This window comes from Artemia sp. Qi Xiang Cuo, chromosome 8 (genome assembly GCF_049724085.1).
Source record: "Artemia sp. Qi Xiang Cuo chromosome 8, ASM4972408v1, whole genome shotgun sequence".
Classification (NCBI taxonomy): Eukaryota; Metazoa; Arthropoda; class Branchiopoda; order Anostraca; family Artemiidae; genus Artemia; species Artemia sp. Qi Xiang Cuo.
Window position 1 is genome coordinate 51,255,278 of NC_142801.1, and position 20,642 is coordinate 51,275,919.

The 20,642-nt window shown below is 35.7% G+C and overlaps 1 protein-coding gene across 2 annotated transcripts in view; it reads right to left on the minus strand.

Moving 5' to 3' along the window:
* LOC148949533 (protein gustavus-like) overlaps positions 1-19,169 on the minus strand; it is an 87,514-nt gene extending 68,345 nt beyond the window's left edge. Inside the window, exon 1 of one of the 2 annotated variants that reach the window (XM_089093561.1) lies at positions 19,113-19,169. Coding sequence is in view for 1 of the 2 variants with exons in the window: in XM_089093559.1 (XP_088949685.1) it covers positions 11,943-12,163 (221 nt within the window). In the remaining variant the exon portion in view is untranslated. Of the gene's footprint in view, positions 1-11,942; positions 12,285-19,112 lie in introns of those variants that run through there. The other variant, XM_089093559.1, reaches the window with a different exon arrangement.
* Between the last annotated feature and the right edge of the window lie 1,473 nt (positions 19,170-20,642).

A 20,642-nucleotide genomic window follows, 5' to 3' on the forward strand; every position in this document is an offset into this window, starting at 1 on the left:
GATAATTCCTTCTATTTTTGTAAAGTCAGGATACCTACATTTCTATATGTGTCAATTATTTTATGCATGTACAACTTTTAATCGCAACTTCAAACAGAACAAGGCCATGGAATCGATGTGTTTTTTCTTCTTTTTTTTATAAGCTCATGTTTCCCACTTAAATCGTTTTCGACTTATCTTAACCCTGCCCATCCCAGTCTTGCAATTGGTGAGAAATTATTTTCTAGTCTTCTTTGATATAGCACAAAATAGCACCGGTTTCACTGAAAAGTGGCAGAAAATACTTCCGTCAAATTTGGCAGTTGAAATCTGGCCAAGATAAAGTATATCTACCAAAGATCCAGATTAGTTTGACGCTCGAAATATCAACTTAGCCTAAATTTTAGATTAATTATAGCCTAAACTTCAAAATTTGTCATCTTGGCAACCGATAAAAAAGCCTAGCCAAGGAACCATAAGATTTAGCGCACTAAGACATTTATTTACACCGAATCAATTTGACGCAAAGAAACAATAAAAGCTAGAAAGAAGTTGAGCTACATAGGACATATTGAGATAGTGAAAAAACTCAAGATTTCAGAGAGACGCGAAACAACACTCAGGCACAGACACAATGGCCCGCACTACCTTACGTACGTGCCTACAAGGCCTATTTATTCCTGCTGTTTCGTAGACAAAAAAAGTGATTTGGATTGATCCACAAGAATATTCGGCTTCCTATTTCAGTAACGCTTTTCAAATACCGTTGAGCATGAGACAAATACAGCCCAAGTCGAATTTCTACATTTTTGTATTACATTACCAAGTCTCTGGAGAAGCAACCGGTAAATATAGTTGTGAACAACAAATCTGAAAGGTGATACAAGAACTTCCGATGACCTTAATATTTATAAACTGCACGAAAATTACTTTCAATCAGAGTTTCGCGGCTCATTTCACCGAGCGCAACTCATTTGAACAAAAAAGGAAAACATCACCATCATATATATTATATCTTACTTACTTCCGGCGGCAACTAGACGATGGACTGTCCTGTCCGGCACCAAAGAACCTCGGAACGAATTCTGAGAACAACCTTGATCTATCGTCTACAGCTTCACCTGCGATCTTCAGCAAGTTTTTATCCCATCTCTAACCATGCATTCCCCCTCCCCCCATAGCTCCAGATCTCTTGAAATTTTTGCCGGTGGTTCTTCTTTTGTCCTCCTGGCTTTCATTTCCAGGAGGGAACTGGTTCACAAACAAAAGCATGTCTCCGCATATCATGCCTGCAGGACGACGCAAAATGGCTTTAAAATAGAGCCAATATACTTGAATTCCGACATGCTCTCTATTGCCTCTATACTACGTTTGAGCTGGAAAGGAGCACGCAGGTTTGGAGTCACTATAATAGTCTTGGAGCCACTGATAGTAGGTACAATGCGCTTAGAGATATCGGAGACATCACTGATCACGCCTGATCACGGGCAGTTGATTCCAGTAAAGTGACGTCGCCTCCGAAATCCAGGTCTATCAAGGGTTGCGGGAAGCTAGCTACTTGTCCAAACACGATTCGACTATGGTTTTTCAAGGTGTTATTCATAATACAGCCTATCGCGCATTTGAATCACACGGAGGGTAGGGGGCATCCTTATTTTTCTCCGAACCCCACCCCGGAAACTTTGAAGTGTCGTTACCGGCCACAGTTCATATAATTATCTGATAATTATATGAACTGTGTTACCGGCTGAACAAGCGCGCGCCTTAGTATCCACTTCAAGTCTCGCGCTTTGTGCACGTGCCATCATATCCCCCCCCCACAAAGCTCTTTTTCCGGGAACTCTTGTAACTTTTTCAATTTCGAGACCAAAGCTACGAATCTTTTTCTTCAATTGTTAACACGGTCTATACATGCCATGGGGGATCCATTTAACTCTACTTCTTTTCTCAATTTCTTGCAGCGATTGACCAAATTTCAAATTGCACCTCCATTATAGACGTAGAAGGTCTCGTATTTCTTAAGCAAAAGCTCATCCCACTGCCCCAATCTAAACCGTAAGATTCAACACAAGACCATGTCAAGAAATCGGATGCATTAAAATACGACTTTGAGATTTTCTTTTAACATTCAAGATGGATGGATAACAAAGTGATATTAATAATCTCCCTCCCTCCAAGGAAATTGTTCCCATGATGCACACTGATAGAGCTGATGCAAGGACCCTTGTAGTAAAAGAAATTTCCCTGAATTTTTTTTGACGGATTTATATGAAAAAGACATCAGACTTTTAAAGCTAGCAGCATACACCAAGCAGTTGATGACGTTGCAAATCTTGCTATAAAAACAGGAAGAAAGGCAACATCACGAGGTCAGGTAACGTATCTTTTTTTTAATTTTTCAGTTTTTGTTCGTTAGACAATATTTTAGTACCGAAGGAGAAATCATATTTATTCCTTATTTTTGTGTTTATAGGCGTATTAAACATAGACGCCCATATAATAATTGATAGTTTTGATTCGGAATACTAAATTTTATTATAGCGATTTCCTGGTGAAAGCTATATACAGTGCAAAAGAAAATAATAAAGGAAATAAACCTTTCAATCCAGACTGCAAAGAAATTAAATGTAATCAACAAGAATTGATGCTCATCAAGGGCCTAAGATGAATCATATGGCACTGTATTCATAATTTTACTCTTCACACAAAAAAGGAAAAATGCTTTTACTTTTTTTCCTGCTTCTTTTTATTCATGCCAACTGATTATAAATTTTAAAGCCACAGCCCCCCTCCCTGGCATTAGTCCGATCGAATCCAGACCACAAAAAGGCAGACCCATGAGCATAGCTCTTAATTCCTACCAAGTTTAGATGAGTTTTTGACAAGAATTTAGAAAACCCCTTTTTCTTAGAGGTCAGATTGATCACGTATTCTAAAACGACATAAATAGAACAAGAATTATTACCTCTAAGTTAGGTTGATATCCAAAACACATTTTTCCATACACTGGTACCTGGAATATCATATTCCTCTCACCCCCCCTGAGAGAGGTCAGACAGGCAATCCCGTTCAAGTAGGTCTTTTGATGAAAATATTTTTGGGATCCCCTTCCCCCGCAAACCAGCCTATAAAAAGCGTCAAAACACTCACTCTTGCGTCTGACCAAGTTACGTTAAGATCCGACAATCCCTTCTGTCAAATGTTCTGATAACCAGAAATTACGAGTACCTCTCCCTTCCTTACGCCTTTCCCAGCTAAAGGTCGGATACGGCCCTCATCCTTCAAAGAGCATAGCTAGGGCATTATCTATTACTTCCCACAAAATTTGGTCGAGAGGCGACTATCTTCCCAGCCAGATTTCCCGAAGAGATACATTTAGGAACCCTTGTAACTTTCCCCGCAGTTGTCAGATTTAATCTGGACACCTACAATAACCAAATAGGTCTTACTTCCCAGAGAATTTGGTTAAGATTCAATAGCCCCTATAGCTACATGTTCTGAGGACAATAATGTAGGAGGAAAGCTGGCCTCCACCGACTCTCCCAAACAGATGTCAGACAAGGTGGATTCCCGAAAAGTAAAACTGGGACACTTACTCTTACTTTTCCACCAGGTTTGGTTGGATTTCCAGACCCCACAGATTGTGTCAAGACACCTCAAAAGCACAAATAGCACACAAGTTTTTACTTCGTAATAAATTTTGTTGAGATCTGAGAGTCTATTCTGGTAGATGCGAATGACATGAATTGCTGCTGCTCAATCCTGATAATTATCTTCAAGATGTACGATTATCGTAAACTTTACGTATCGTACATTTTCAGATTATTACAAATAAAAGCTGTTCATCGTTATTACGGTTTTTCAATATTTTAAAATTTATTGGCTATCTTAAAATGTTCACGCAATGGCAGTTCAGCCTTTTTTAGGTCATTTTTCTATTTCTGAATCAGTTTGATAATGCTAGTTAACCGAATAATTTTTTTTCGCCTTTTTCGTTTGTGTAACTTCTTTCGATATTAGCCTATATTATAGAAATTCCTAGTTTTAGGAACATTCCACTAAGAGCTTACACTCTGAAAATTAGTGGAAGGAGAGGAGGGGGAGGGGCAACTATTTGCTGTTGTGTCATCCGGTGACATAAACTATATAATTCGATCAAACTTTTTCAATGCCTCATGAATTCCTAACAGCACTTCAGCATTTAAAAAAAAGCTCTCCTCACAAGGTACATAAATAATAGATTCAATTAGTAGAGGGGGTAAATTTTTCAAAACTCTTTTTACGGTTTTGACAAATTGAAAATCCCACATTTCGAGAGGGAGGACACCGAGCTGAAACCTCCACCCACCCTGTCTACGTACCTTCAGCCTGATTTTTTTTTTCTTTAAGAAGAAAACAACCAGGTACATAGGTGCACATAGGATAAGATTTACCAAGGTATCAGGAAATATTTCCCAAAAAGAGGAGCTAAGAAACTAAAGTTCTTTTTGAGGGGAAGTAATTTTTATTGGTGGCTTCTTCAGGCCAATATTAGAAGGACCCTTTTCCTATTCTCCCTGCACGAAGGTATGAACCAAACATATAATTAAGTATTTCCATTTCAGCATACAATCCTGAGTAGACTTTAATGACTAGAAACCAACACAAACAAAAATATGACGAAAAATTCAAACTTTCAAAAAAAATTTTGAAATTGAACCAACCTCAACTGAATATGGCCCTTAAAATAAAATGAACATGAAGGTCTGTAATGACCGATAAATCTTATCTGAAGTTTGATAGGGTTTTGGGGCAAACTTGCTAAGATCATCGCAGTACATAAATGGTTATTCTTCTAATGACATTGCTAAAGAATTTGGCAAACTCAGGAGTAATGACGCTGATCGAAGATTTCCATATAATTATATAAAAAAAAATTATGGAGTAGAACGAGAAACTCTGTTTATCATAACTACTCATATTGTTAAGTTTCGATTGTGTTCCAGGGGGTTAGCAGCCTCTTGCAAAATATAAATAAAGATCCAGGTGCATGCATTAAATTTGCCGTATATGTAATTCAGCCCCCGTTTAACTCAATCCTCGTAAAACTCAACTCCTGTTCAACTCAACCCTCATTCGACCCAGTCCCCCTACAATTCATCCCCATACAGCGCAACCTCCATTTAACTCAGCCCCATTCAATCTAAGGTGTTGCAGGGGTTGAATTGCATGGGGGTTGAGTAAAACCGGGGTTGTGGCGAGTAAGGGTTGAGTGAAAGGGGTTTTAGTTAAATGGGAACCAATGAAAATTTACTGAAATTTTCTGGAGAGATGTATACATAGGTGCCCGTCACTAACTGATAAGTCGCCGCTGATGAACTAGCTTGCATTCACTTTTACATCAATGGTTTTAAAACAGGACAAAAATTTGTCGGATATGATAGCGATCAAGATAACAACGTGTAAAACATAAACCAAACCGGTGCAGAAGCAGACAAAACAGCAGATGTTTTCAAGCCCGGATCGTCATAATCCATCAGGTAAATTGAAAGAAAAAAAGATTCAAAGTGTGCCATAAATCAAAATACTACTTCCTCTATTTGTAACAAAAGCGGTGCCATCCTTTGTCGATCTAAAAGGTTACAACATAGATATTTTATACAAAATCAAATAAAAGAATGAATCCTTCCTTTAATAAATTCTTTTCTTTCCGATCGAACAAGAAGAGGCCACGGGGGCCAATTGCGCGGGGGGCTGGCGGTAACTTCCCTCCTATAAAAGAAAATGCGTTTTTTTAATTTTCGCTATAAAAATACCCCCCTATAGATTTCGAAAATATTTTTTTATATCTTCATTTGGAAAAAAAAAATCTACCCCCTTCCCCCTACATTTTTCACGAACTGGCGGCCCTGTAAGAGGCTTTGGTACTTGTCTATTATATAAAACACACTCGAGAAGTGAAGTTTAGTTGCAGTAAAATAAGAGGAAAATTGAACACTTCATGAGCGAAATTATGAGGGTCATTTGTGATTTACTAAATTGGCAGCTACGGTGGCGGCCGACCGTCTCAAAGACAAAGAAAAGTTCATTATTAACGCAATTCTTGACCTAGTCCATTTTGGTTCAATATAAACGCGATTCTTGAGGACACTGGTTAGTTTGCTTTGACTGGTGATAGAATATAGTGTCTCACCATGGATGTTCAAATTAAGATTTGCGATTTGCCAAGGACCGAAGAACAGGCAAATATATTTTTTCAGGATAAGGGGTTGTTGTCCCAAAACAAAGCAGTGCGTCAATGGACACACAATGACTTTGTACTCTGACGAGAAGCAACATTTTTAGAAGTGTAACACTAGGCCATCTTTGAAAACCGTCAATTTGCGTCTCAATACGTGGTTTTCTAAAAGCTGTAGTTTTCACAATTTTCCCAAATCTTAATTTGAACATCCATGGTGAGATACTATATTCTATCACTAGTCAAAGCAAACTAACCGGTGTCCTCAAGATTCGCGTTAATAATGAACTTAAAATGAACTAGGTCAAGAATCGCGGGTACTTATGTACTATCTGTAACACACGCGCCATATTATATACGAAAGATGCTTAAGAAACTAGTCAAGCGGTTTTCTTTCAATAGATAATTGAAAACGTGGCTTGTCATTGCGTTTACAATATTTAAACTATGGTTTTTTTAAGGTTTAGGGGGGAGGGGAGGTACCTAGGTTGGATTAGGTTAGGTTACGTATTTAATATATGCTTTACTTTCCTCCCCCCCCCCTCCCCTAATGTGCAAATATATAGCCGAAATTTGTTTCTAAACTATTATATTTTTATTCTATTTTGTTTTATTTCATTAGCATTAACCAAACTTCAATTTTCGCGTGTGTTACAGATAGTACATAAGTACCGAATCGCGTTAATAATGAATTTTCTGTCTTTGAGACGCCGAAGCTCCCAATTTAATAACTCATAAATGACCTTTAAAATTTTTCTAATAAAGTATTCTATTTCCATCATATTTTATTGTCACCAAACTTCACTTCTCGAGTGTGTTTTATATCATAGACAAGTACCGAGGCTTTCAATACGTATTGTAACGGTGATTTTACCTTTGTACAGAATTATTAAGGTCCTAGAAACTAAGTTTATATTTATTTTTAAAACACCCTTTCAAGTACGGAGACGAAACTAGCGAAAATCAGTAGCCATGTAGAAAGCATTAACACTGCACGCGTGATCTTTTTCTCGTTAGGGGGGAGGAGCTGTCAAACTCGAAAAATACACATTACACCATAGAAGCGGAAATTACGAAAACCCTCAGGATTTAGAAGAATTCGCCAGTATTTTCACTTCTATAGTTTTTTCTGCAAGCGTTGTCATGCGCTGAACTTGAACACTATTTGGTCAATTTACTACCATGAGCGGTAATATTTGCAAGGTAAAAATTTAGTCAAACAGAGAATTCAATCGCTATCTGAAGAGCCATTGAGATAGGGCTAATCTCAAAAAGGTCATGAACATGGTTTTCGGGGTGTTTACGCAGGTGGTGGATTTTATCAACGCAAAGCCATGGAGAGAGACCGTGACGAGATGAATAAACATTGCAGCTGGTTACGAACCTGATGGCAGATGGGAACGCTGCGTGGGATGAATATTATATATCTGATCAGCACCCATTCCTTTCGATTTACCTGAATAAAGCTCAGGATCATTAAAACATACACTACCGACAATAGAATTCTGAATGCCACTATTTTCATTTAAATATGGTTAAGTATTTTGTCGTTACCATGCGTTACCGTATGTCTAGTACTTTTTAAGCATATTATTTTATCTTTCTTATTAAGGATACGCTTGGTATCTACAGCATGCTATGTATGGTGAGTCGCGTACCTTTCTCCAGAACAAGCCCCTCCCCCAAGATTTTTTGGTGCTTTCATTTGTTTTTTACCTCTTTTTTAAACAAACTTGTCAATTTGGTCAGTTATTGTCGTCCTTGTCACATTGCCCCCCCCTCCCCCCCAAGATTTTGCTTTAGATCCGCCTTTGCTCCAGAAGTAACTAATTCATTTTTATTCCTTGCTATTTTACGAAATAAAAAGTTTACTAAGTAGTATGCTGAATTTACTAAGTATATATTTTACTAATATAGTAAGTTTTGACAAACAAAGAATTAATAATCTGAATCCTTCTTTTTCGAGAGACAACCAGCATCAAAATAGTACTTATTAAAAGGTTATAGAAGTATGAATTATTTTCTGAATCTGATTTTGATGATTAATTTGATTGGTTTTAACATTGGTAGAAGAACAAATAATTTATAATATTATTTTTATATATCTTATTATTGCTTGGTGCATTTAAGAAAAGGAGTAACTGTTGAGTATTTTGATAATGGTAGCTGAATATATGCTGTAATTATTATGTTTTTTTACACCTTCAAAGATGAACAAATTTTACTTTGTTGTTTTCGATAAACTCGCCCCTCCTTCTCTTATTTTGTGCCCTGGCATTTTTAGGGGTTTTGCTGTGTGCTAAGTTTTATCTATTTAATGCATGACGCTGAAATTTTAAAAATAAAATGAAATTGCGTTCATTTTTTTTTAAATTTAATTTGATATCATCACTGCCTCCACAGAGGTCCACAGAAACAAGACTAATTTAATTTCTAAACACTAGTCAAACAGTTCGTGGTAACGAACTCTAGAAAACGGGTTTTAGATACCAATAGATACATCAAAAGAATCAGATTTCAATGCTGAATTCAAATATATAACTTTCATCAAGTTTAGTCGTACCCATCAAAAGTTACGCGCCTGAGAAAATTTAGCTGATTTTCGAAAAAAGGGGAAAGACCCCCTAAAAGATATAGAACCTTAATGAAAATCACACCATCATATTCAGCGTATCAGATAACCCTACGGTAGAGGTTTCAAGCTCCTATCTACAAAAATGTGGAATTTTGCATTTTTTGCCAGAAGAAAGATCACGGATGCGTGTTTATTTGTTTTTTTTTTTGTTTTTTTTTCCCAGGGGTGATCGTATCGAACCAGTGGTCCTAGAATATCGTGGGAGGACTCATTGGAGCGGAAATTAAAAGTTCTAGTGCCCTTTTCAAGTGACCAAAAAAAGTGGAGGGCAACTAGGCCCCCTCCCACGCGCTTTTTTTTCCCAGAGTCACCTGATCAAAATTTTAAGATAGCCATTTTGTTCAGCATTGTTGAAAATATGATAACTATGTCCTTTAGGATGACTTAATCCCCCGAAGTCCCCGGGGGGAGGGCTGAAAGTTATGACCTTTACCCAATGTTAACATATAGTATTGGTTATTAGGAAGTATACAAACGCTTTTAGGGGGATTTTTTCTGGTAGTAGGAGGGTGGGTGGGTCGGGGGTTATGTGGGAAAATCTTTCCATGGAGGAAGCTTTCATGGGGGAGGGAACATTGTTATGAAGGGGGCGCTGGATTTCCCATTATTATTTAAAAAAAAGATCAGAAATTAAATATAAAAACAAGTTTTCCAACTGAAAATATGGAGTAACATCAAAACTTAAAAACGAACAGAAAATATTACGTGTATGATTGGGTTCACCCCTTAGTCAATACCTCGCTCTTTAAGCCAAAGATTTTTTATTACTTTCATAAGAGCTATTTATTCTAAATAACGGCCTTTGTGATTAAGGGGTCATTTTTCAAGAATTGGAACAAAATTCGAACTTTAGCTTAAAGAGCGAGGTATTGACTAGGGGACGAGCCCCCTAATATACGTATTAAAGATATATGAATATAGAAGTTCGTTACGTAAGTTACTTCGTAAGTTACGTATATTTATTACTAATAAAAAAGTTCGTAAATAAAATTAAATAAGTTTCGAGAAAGCCATTTAACCAAATAAAATTAAATTAATATGAAAATTTTGTTCTAATTATTAATGTACGGTGAGCCAAAATCAAAACCTGCATTAAATCAAAAACTAAATAAAAAAACAAGTTTTTTTTTAACTGAAATTAAGGAGCGACGTTAAAACTTAAAACAAATAGAAATAAGTCCTTATATGAATGAGGCTGTCCCCTCCTCAACGCCTCGCTCTACGCTGAAGTTTGGCTTTCTCACAACTCTTATTTTTGTTAAACAATAAAAAATCTTTAGCGTAAAGAGCGAGGCGTTGAGGAGGGGACAGCACCCTTTCATATACGGAATAATTTCTGTTTATATATATATATATATATATATATATATATATATATATATATATATATATATATATATATATATATATATATATATATATATATATATATATATATATATATATATATATATATATATATATATATATATATATATATATATATATATATATATATATATATATGTGTGTGTGTGTGTGTGTGTGTGTATACTGAGTAGTAATTCACAGAAAGACGTCTTGGACGAATTAAAAACTCTCAGATGCCGCAATAGCAGCAAAAAAGTAGTTTATCAGGTAGCATGTGAAAAAGAAGGAGGGGTCCTTTAGACCCCGTCTCTATCGAAATATCAGGATTTTTTTTCAATTATTCCTATAGTTTTACATATTTTCACATAATTCATTAATTTTAATTTTTTTTACTTCACTTCCACTCCTCCTCAAAAGTAAATTTTGCACACGTGTCTGGAGGGTAGAAGCAACTGTTGTTTTTTACGCTTTCTTTTCACTACAGTCCCTTTTCGGCAATCAGCAATAGACTTAGTTGATACTGAATAAAAATTGAGCCCATCCCTGTTCAATTAATTAATACATTTACACCAATCATGCCCATCTATAAGAAATGGGTTTTGGGGATTTAAGCCAAGTTTTGGACTATTGAGCTAGCTGTGTCTCTGTTACCGTGAATGTTCAATATTCGTGAATGTTGACATTCACGCGTTACCAGCAGGGGCGTAATTTGCCATGGAGCAGGGGGCCAACTGCCCCTACTAGACCTTGGTTTGCCCCCCTCCCCCAGCTGAAATTTAGTTTCTTCCAAAATCTTGTCAAAACTAAGATACGTCTGTATAATTCAAGCTTCAACAGAAACGGATCAGTTTTTTTAGATTATATTTACCTTTATAGTACTACAAAGCATATTTATAGCATTATATAGCACTTTCATGGTACCAAATTGCTCATTTTTCGATTTTTACTGTCAATTTTATTTGATTTAAGAAAATTGGCTCCAACTTTGCCCCCCCCCCCCAGGATTTAGACGAAATGACGCCACTGGTTGCCAGTCAACTTTTTCAATTTAATGCAGGGTTTGATGATGACAGGTTAGGTTGGGTTAGCTTAGGTTTTTAACCTATTTCTAATATTTATAACCAAATTTAACCTAACCTAAACTAACATAATGTAACCTAACTTAACTTCAACTTCTACCATCATAGCTAGCATAAGACTGAAAAAGCTGACTCGCAAAGCTAATAGAATCCAAGCAGAGAAAAAGGAATCATTCACCGATGAATGTCGACATTAACCAGATTTCGGACATTCACGGTAACATCTCTATTTGACAGCATACTTGTACCCTACCTTAAACCTACAACACAATAAAAAGTATTATTTGAGACGACAATCAATAATTCATAGCATGATCACATCATAGCATGCATAGAATTTTATAAGCCTTCCCGGAAGAACCCAGGCGCGAGCTACTCTAAGAGTAATGATTGTTCAGAACAAACCATCTGGCTTTCATGTGTTTTATCTGAAAATGATATTACACCTTCTGCACTTTGTCTCGCCTATAAAGGCAACTGAGCCTCCCTCCCCAAATGACTAAACCGTTCACCTTAATAAACAACAAGATAGAAAACGTACCGCCTGCCATGAATTCACCTAAATTTTATTTGTTCGCATCTTCTAACACAGCATATTACATACAGTATAGTATATCAGCTGCGACCGGGGGGAACCAAATGGTAATCTACTCAAAAACAACAACTGTTTGGCACAACCCACCTGGTTTCCATATTATGTCGAGAGATGGCAGCACGCCTTCTATGCTTGGTCTGGGTATGCTTCGCCACGGTGATCAAATTATATCCCGTCAGCGAGTAGGAAAGCGTCTTCAAAAAATTCCAATAGGGTGATTCGTTGCAATTCCAATAATTTACTCGGTAGGGTCTTTGATCACTCACTATTATTTCTAATTGTCTATGCGGGTAGAACAGAAACAACATGCTATAGCATAGCCCCGACTATAACATGTATCCTACGAAAACCAAACAAATATGGCCTTCATATGAACTTTCTTTATGATTGGCGTTAAATGATACGAAGCAACTGAGTTACAAAGGCCGACTGCCACCAGAGCTTGGAACACTCACAGAATTGATCGACTTTTGGCATGGAGATAAAATCGCTAACAACCAACACAGCGCATGTCAAAACCAAAATTAGTCTCAAAAGTATTATAACCGGAGTTTGTTCTATGAAAAGAAAAAAAAGGATGAATGTTTACGTCCTACAGTGATTCTACGAAAAACTATTTGAAATGTTACAAGTTGCCCACAGAATTAGTTTTTTTCCTTCTCATTTTTAAGTGCCGACCATAAGATACTGCTTATGCGACAAAAACAGAAATAAAATCGATAATCAATCGATTTGAAAAAAAAGGTATCCAATTAAAACGCATCTTACAATTTCCATTATTTTTCAATATCTACCTCTAAATCATCCTTTTTCAATGGGTTTGCCCCCTCCATCCCACGTGATGGGATTTATACATATTGCCTTACCTAGGTGCAATCAAATAATGTTTTTTTTATTCTTACTTTGATTTTTGATTCATCTATGCAGACCAAGTTAATGTTACAACAAGCTAACATGATCTAATAAAAATAAATTATTTTGTAATGTTTTTCACTTTTTATCATCTACTCAAAGCCAATTTAAGTTAAAATAAAGTGGCACATTTTGCAAAAGGAAAATAAAAGGGGGACTGCAGCTAAAAGCAAAAACAAAACGAGTTGAAAGACTCGCCAAGGATGACCCCGTTTTTCATCTCCAATAGCAAATTATTCTGGTATGATTTCTCAAATCGTTAAAATCCATAATAAATTATGTCCATGCTTTCTGCAGGGGCACCATTCGAGGAAGGGCCAGTATAGTCCTGACTTAAGATTCACGAGCCAAAAGTTTTTATTAAAAAGAAGAGGGAGGGGGGGGGGGCTTCAGTTACAATCCTACAATATCTCAAGGTTCTCAGGAATATAACGATGAATTTCAAACAAATCGCCTGTTTGAAGGCTACTATGAATCTTACAATAATTCAAGTAAATGCTTATTTCTTTAGTTTGTTCCCACCACAAAACCCAACCAAACCCCCAACAAAAACAAAAAAAAACTAAGCAAACTTGAATATAGGAGCTGTGGAGGGAGGAAACTCTCCCCTAAGATATGTGGAAACGACTACAGTTGTAGAAAAAATACGGCACCTAGGTCCATGAACATTTCTTATGAATTTTTAGCTTTTTTGTATTCTTTTATGTTTTACAATTTTCTTTCGCCGCTGGAAAAGCTTACAAGTACGAACGACAGGCTGTTTTTCGTACGTATTTTAAATCAAAGAAGTATGATAGCTAAAAGAATATGATTTTACCGGTGAAATTCAAATTAAGTAAGTCAGACAGAGGGTCGAAGGGATTTCATGACATCAAATTCAATATTTCTTTACCAAGCTTTATTTAACATAGTACCACAGAAACGACGGACAAGCTAATTTTTGCCAAATTTTTTTTAACAATGTCTGTTATTTTAAAATTATATAGCATTCAGTTTCTTTTTTTGTGATAGTTTCTTTTATAATTGAGTATGAGCTAATGTCATGGCCATATCCAAGGAGTACCTGTATTGACCCTCCCTCCCCCCCCAACAAAAGAAATTTTGTCCAACTTGTACAAAAATAACAAAAATAGATGTAAACAGATTTTTACGCATTGACACTTTAAAAATCCTTAAACAAAAATCATGGATACGGTCCTGCCTAATGTAAATAACTATTTATGAAAACCGTCTATCATAGTAATTCTCCCGCTGTACAAAATCACGAAAAGTTAAAAATTCCTTTGATGTGTTTAGGACAAAAATTACTCCCCCAGTTCAGCGCTGGAACCGCGAATACCAATAACTGAATTAACCATTATTTCCAAAGTATTTTCTTGAGATGCCAATGAAGAAGACTCAATTGAGGACAGTCCCCCCAAATGTTACCATGGGGACGGTAAGATCAATACTAGACTTGAGGGATAGGGTCCTAAAGCCTTATAAAAATCGAAAGGAAAAACTTGCTCCAAAGAACGCACATGACCATAGATAAAGAATTTACTGTAGATTGCCATGTCTAATTAAGGAAAAATTCTTAGTTGTTTGAACAAAATTATGAATGGGGGCGTTAAGCAACATTAACGTTGACAGGCACGTAAACTGAAATTCAGTTCGCGTGGTGAGAAGCGGCAAATAAAATGGAAAAAAGGGTGAAATATCTGGCGATATAAAAAATTCTAATTGTTATTATACTATAATTATAATTATGATAATTAAAATTATAAAAAGTTATAGAAAAATCGTCAATGAATGTGTACAGGACCTAAACGCAAGCCAGAACATTGTTGATAAGCAGTTTCGGGATCATGGATGTATTATTACATTCTTAGTGACATTTTTCATACTGACTTGAAAATCCAACAAATAGAATTTTTCCATCAACAGGCCCACAAATTACAAAATAAGAAAAAATTGAATTTTATTCTACTTTGTTTCAATTTTTTGCAGAGGACTCGCCCTACCTCAATTTTCACACTAGAAAAGCTGTCCTAAGCAACTGATTGCTTTAAATCCAAACAACCAGATTTCACGGAAAATAAAATAGTTATAATTTAAATGCTGGGCGTCTGAGAAATTGGCACTATTGTCTTGCGCGTAATCATTCCGATAAGAATTGTATGTTTAAATTTTATTACAAAGAAACTAAGTTAATTTTTATTCCTCTCTGTAAATAGTATCAAACTGATTTTTGTGTGTGTGTGTGTGAAACTTAAATTGCATCTGTATCAAGCCAAGAATATTCTAACTTGAATGGACAAACCGATCAATGACATTATTCATAGGATCAAGGCAATATAGTCATGTTGAATATTTTATTATGCTGCTAACCTTGAAGCTGTTGGTGCTGAAAAGGGCTCATTACTAACCCAGTTCAATGCAGTGTTCCTGAGCGTCATAAAAGTTGTTCTTTTTAGCAGTGCATGTCCAGGGCGTTTCAGCCACGGTAATTCAAAAGCCAATATGCGGTATATTTTATGAAACCAGGATTTTTACTCCATAGCCTTAAGCTAAACAACTACTTGCACAAAGGTCCGGCCCAGGTAATGATTAAGAATTGAAAATACTATATTATTTTTTTTCCTATGACAAAAAAAAAAAAAAAATCTGGTCGCTAATATTTTTACAACTCAGGGTAGTCAATTGGAAGGTGAGGTGATTTCCCTTCCTATACTTTTTTTTGAAATTTCATTGAAAAACAATTTTTTTTCTTGGTATTTTCATTGAAAAAAGACAAACGAAAAACTACCCCCTAGATTTTGAAAAATACGTTAAAGTTGGATCGAACCGTGTTTTTATTTCGGCTTATTGTTTCACAGTAAAAAAAAAAAAAAAACGAAACTCACTTTAAATTCTTTTTTAATCTCACATCAAAATTTACTTTGCACGAAATAACGCTCTCTAGCTTGCCAAAACCGATTTGGTTCTACTTCACTACCCTGTTGGCTGGAGAAAAGTTGTATCTAAGCTACTCGTTTACCCCAATGCTCTGATGAGAGATTGCACATACTACAATGGCATAATGTCAAAATTTTTTCACTTTAGGGCCCAAGTATTGTGTTGAAAATATGGATGTTTTTTTTAAGATTTGACCGATGAATAAAAGGAGATAATAAGAAAAGCTAAGATCCTATAGCTAGAACACTATCAAAATACTCCAAAAATTAGCTTTAGACTCTATGAATACAATGCGGGCAAATTATTAACTTCCTTACAGAGCCTTCCTTACAAAAGGTTTTTTGGTAAAAAAAACACTTTAAATGTATAAAAAAGAACTTTTCGCCTAAAAACTTTCCAGTAACCCCCCCCCCCGACAAACCCAAAACCTTCTATGAGGATTTTACTTCTGGGCAAACTGGGGCAGCAATGGGTAACTAGCTTAAACTTAACTGCTTTCTTAAATTAAATAGAAAAAAAAAACAAGTTTCAACTGAAAGTAAAGAGCAACACTAAAACATAAAATGAATAGAAATTATTACGTATATGTGTGGGTTGCTCTTCCTCAACACTCCCTCTTTACGCTAAAGTTTTTTTTAGCACTTTTAAAAAAAGCTTCTTATTGTTCTAATTAAACGAACAGAGTTGTTCTTAAAGAACTGGAAAAAAAAAATCAAACTTTAGCATAAAGAGCGAGGTGTTGGGGAGGAGCAACCCCCCTCAAATACGTAATAATTTCTGTTCGTTCTAAGTGTTAATGTTGCTCCTTACTTTCAGTTGAAAAAACTTTTTTTTTTAATCTAATTTCTTATCGTTTTTTAGATAATTCCAGGAAATCAGGCTACACCTCCACGAAAAATTCCTTCTCTCCACGGATTTATTCTCTAGGTAATTCAATACTGGTGAAAATCTACCCCGGACAATTACACTTAACATCTCCACGGGTAAAAATGAGACGGCAAAGAGAAAGTAAAACATAAGAAGAATTTCGTGTAAAATTTCCCTTGAAAAATTCACCTCCTGTGAACTCCCCTCCCTATGGAAAATTATCTTTTTAGAAAATCCCGTCAGCAGAAAATTCACCCCCCCCACCCAAAAATGTATGCATACTTCCCGATAACAAATACTATACATAAACAACGGGAAAATTTTGTAACTGAAAGACCTTTCCCCAGGGTCTGTGGGGGGTCATGATATCTCTAAAGGCATAGATATTCGGCCTTACAACTATGCTGAACAAAATGTCTATCTCAAAATTTTAATCGGACAATTTTCAGAAAAAAGGAGCAGTGGAGGAGGCCTAGTTGCCCTCCATTTTTTTGGTCACTTAAAAAGGGCACTAGAACTTTTAATTTCCGTTTGAATGAGCCCTATATAAATATTCTAGGGCCACTGGATCGCTACAATCACCTCTGAAAAAAAACACGCATCCGTGATCTTTCTTCTGGCAAAAAATACAAAATTCAGCATTTTTGTAGAAAGGAGCTTGAAACCTCTACAATAGGGTTTTCTGATACGATGAATCTGATCATGTGATTTTCATTAAGATTCTATGACTTTTAGGGGGTGTTTCCCCCTTTTTTCGAAAATTAGGCAAATTTTCTCAGAATCGTAACTTTTGATGGGTATGATTAAATTTGATGAAATTTATATGTTTAAAATCAACATAAAAATTCGATTCTTTTAATATACCTATTGGTATAAAATTTCCGTTTTTTAGAGTTTCGGTTACTATTGAGCCGGATTGTTCCTTACCACGAACTGTTTGAAAGAACAAAGCATAATATGCTTCATTATTACTAGAGGTGCACAAAGACTTGATCCAAGGTTCAAACAAAAGTGCACTTTTAAACAATCATATTCAATTATTCAGGCCCTTTGAACAAACCAAGGGGTGTTGAAAGAGGGGGGGGGGGGGGGCCCCCCTTTTTCCCATGTGCAAGAATGATTATTATTGTTTTCAATAATAAGCAATTATTTTACATTTTAATCTTGCTTAGAGCCTGAACCGATTCACTACTTTGACTTGATTAATATCAGCAAGTTGGTTGAGATTTTATTATTCAACAGAATCAAACACAGTTTAATACAATCTTGGAAAATTTTCTATTTGATTTTCTTTTTTTTATTATTGAAAGGGGGAAAAATTACTTGATGAGTTAAGTGGCAAGGACAAACTGTTCCACAATTGGAATAAGTTAATGTAGCATTTCAACGGCTCTACCTTATAGGTGTTTTTACCACTAGTTGACGGTAAATTATCACCAGTTATCGGCAATTTTGTTGTTCTTAGGGGTTGTCACTAGTAGACTCACTGGAGCATCTATTTTGGGTAATTAGAAGACAATAATATTCAAATACAAATTGTTACTACTTGAAATCTTCAATGTATGCATTAAACAACAACATGTTTTTCTTGTTCTTTTATTTTCAGTAAACTTCATGTTAGACTATCTTAACTTGAATACAAAACCATCAATATCTTAATTTAAAAACAAAATAAATAACAAAATCTAGCGATAACAATATAAACAATATCTAACATCAGAGTAAGAGTACCCCTAAAATACCCTATATTCACCAATCCTGATACAAAACACCCTACTAATCCGCTTGTCTACGCCCAAAGATCGGATCTGACATTTTCAAACTTTCGAAATAATGGCCAAAAAGCGCTTTCATAGCTACATTTAACGGTAGGATTGGCACAGCAATGTATTGTTCACTGACAAGACCGTACCCAGGGGGGAGGTTTGAACCCCCTCTCCCCCCCGAAATGTTTGTCTGACTGGTAAAAACGTAACAGAAATGGATACTAACAAGTTTTTTATTCATTTTTTGAGGGGTTTTTGTATACCCCCCCCCCTCCCCCGAAAAGAAATCCTTGAACAAAACACCCCCCGGGAAAAAAATCCTGGGTACGGCCCTGTCAATGACACGTCGATCTTCCTGATCTAAATTACCATTCTGATCCATCCTTTGAGAACAGATTAGTAAAAAAGTTTTGCAAAGTACCTCAGAGGAATGAAACTGTCAGATACAACCTTTAGGCATAACAATGACGACGCATCCATTTGACGAGAACGTTCGTATAGAAAGGGTCAAGCAATTTTGAAAACGTTTATATGTTGCTACAAACGGCCAAAGATTGGCAAATTATTATTTTGAGTACGAACTGAAGAAGTGGCAAATTTAAGGATTAGCTCAATATCTTAATAAAACCTCAAAATCGACCTTTTAATATAATTTTTCAGACTTCCATGTTTAACCAGGCCAATCCCAGGATTGACCCGGATAACCCATGATTTACCACTCTTCAAACTGTTACAGTAAGACTAACATTAAATTAAGAAACTGGAAAAAACTTACAGTGCAGTAAAAGCGCAGTTTCTGATCACTGAAACAGCTTTCTCGTGTAAATCAACAGCTTACCTAAAAATACTTAAACATAAGTGAAAAGGTATCAAAACAAAGCAAATTCTTCATTTTTTTTTAATATTTGCTTTTCCGGATTTGTCTTGTCTTGCACGAGACTCTACGTTGGCAGTTTCTGGAAGGCACCTTGCATTATCAACCGTCTTTTGTAATAAATGTTGTATTGAACATCTGCTAAGAAAGAAGTTGCTCGATATGGTGCATGCTTTACAACACCAAAGAATTTATACACGATTTACCCAATTGTAATAGAAAGAAAGCTAGGATTGCCCCTAAACGACACCATTTCAATCATAGCGTGTAAGAGAACTCGAAATCGCGATCTCCTATATAATACTTTGAGCGCCATCTTCGAAATTTTATAACAAATATAATAGATGGTATGGTACTAGTATGATAAACCCACTACCGCTCAAGTTGTTCATTTATTAACACATTATAGAACGGGTTTCTTTCAGCTTAGCGTGAGACAAGACAAACAGAAGTGCCAGAATAGATGGAAAATATATAATTTGGGCTATATATTTGCACATTAAAGGGACGAAGGGTTGGGGGTAAAGTATTTGGACAGTGTGAAGTTGAAAAGCAATTCTTACTACATAATATGCAGAATAATTTGTACCTAACACATTAGGCATACATACCAGCTATACTTACCCCCCCCCTCCTAATGTGCAAATCTATAGCCCAAATTTGTTTCTGAAGTATTATATTTTTATCTTACTTTGGTATATTTCATTAGGATTGAGCGTAAGAGAAAAATATTAGAAGAATATTAGGTAGAGGGTATATCATACACAAGTACCGATAGTGTTAATAATTTCCCAGTAGGTGAGAGAAATGGACACAATTTTTTTTCAAGGATTTAAAATAGCTTATTGATCCAGATACGCGAGTTCTTCAACATTCTTAAAATACTTAACATATAAAGTTTTTAGACAGTAAAAGACAATATGAAAAAACTTCCCTTTGACCTTTGCTAAAGCATGAAAAGAATAAATCCAATGGAAAAAAAAGAAGAAAAACTAAAAACCCTTTTGCCATGAGTATTTGAATTCAACCTTCATGTTTAACTGAAGCAATCATATCCAATTCCATGCAACAGACTATATCTGTAGTTTTCTACCATAAGTGATTTTAATTGAAATTCAGTGTTGTGTCTTCATTTTTTTTTTTTTCGAAAAATGAGTTCAGGATCACAAAAAAGTCTACTACTAATTAATTCTTTCTAAGTAGTTTTAACTTGCTTCTAAGTCAAATCGCGCTTGCTTGCCATATGGACAAATCCAGTCGATGATGATAGGACCGTGGGGCATATCCCTATTTTCTTGTGTATGTAAGTGTGGAGAGATTGAGATAGCAGAGGTGTTCTTCACAGGACATGTTGCAATCAACTCATTATTTTGGTTTCTCAGCATTGCCCTGTTCCCAGGGTTTCTTTATTATTTTTGAAAATAGGTCATG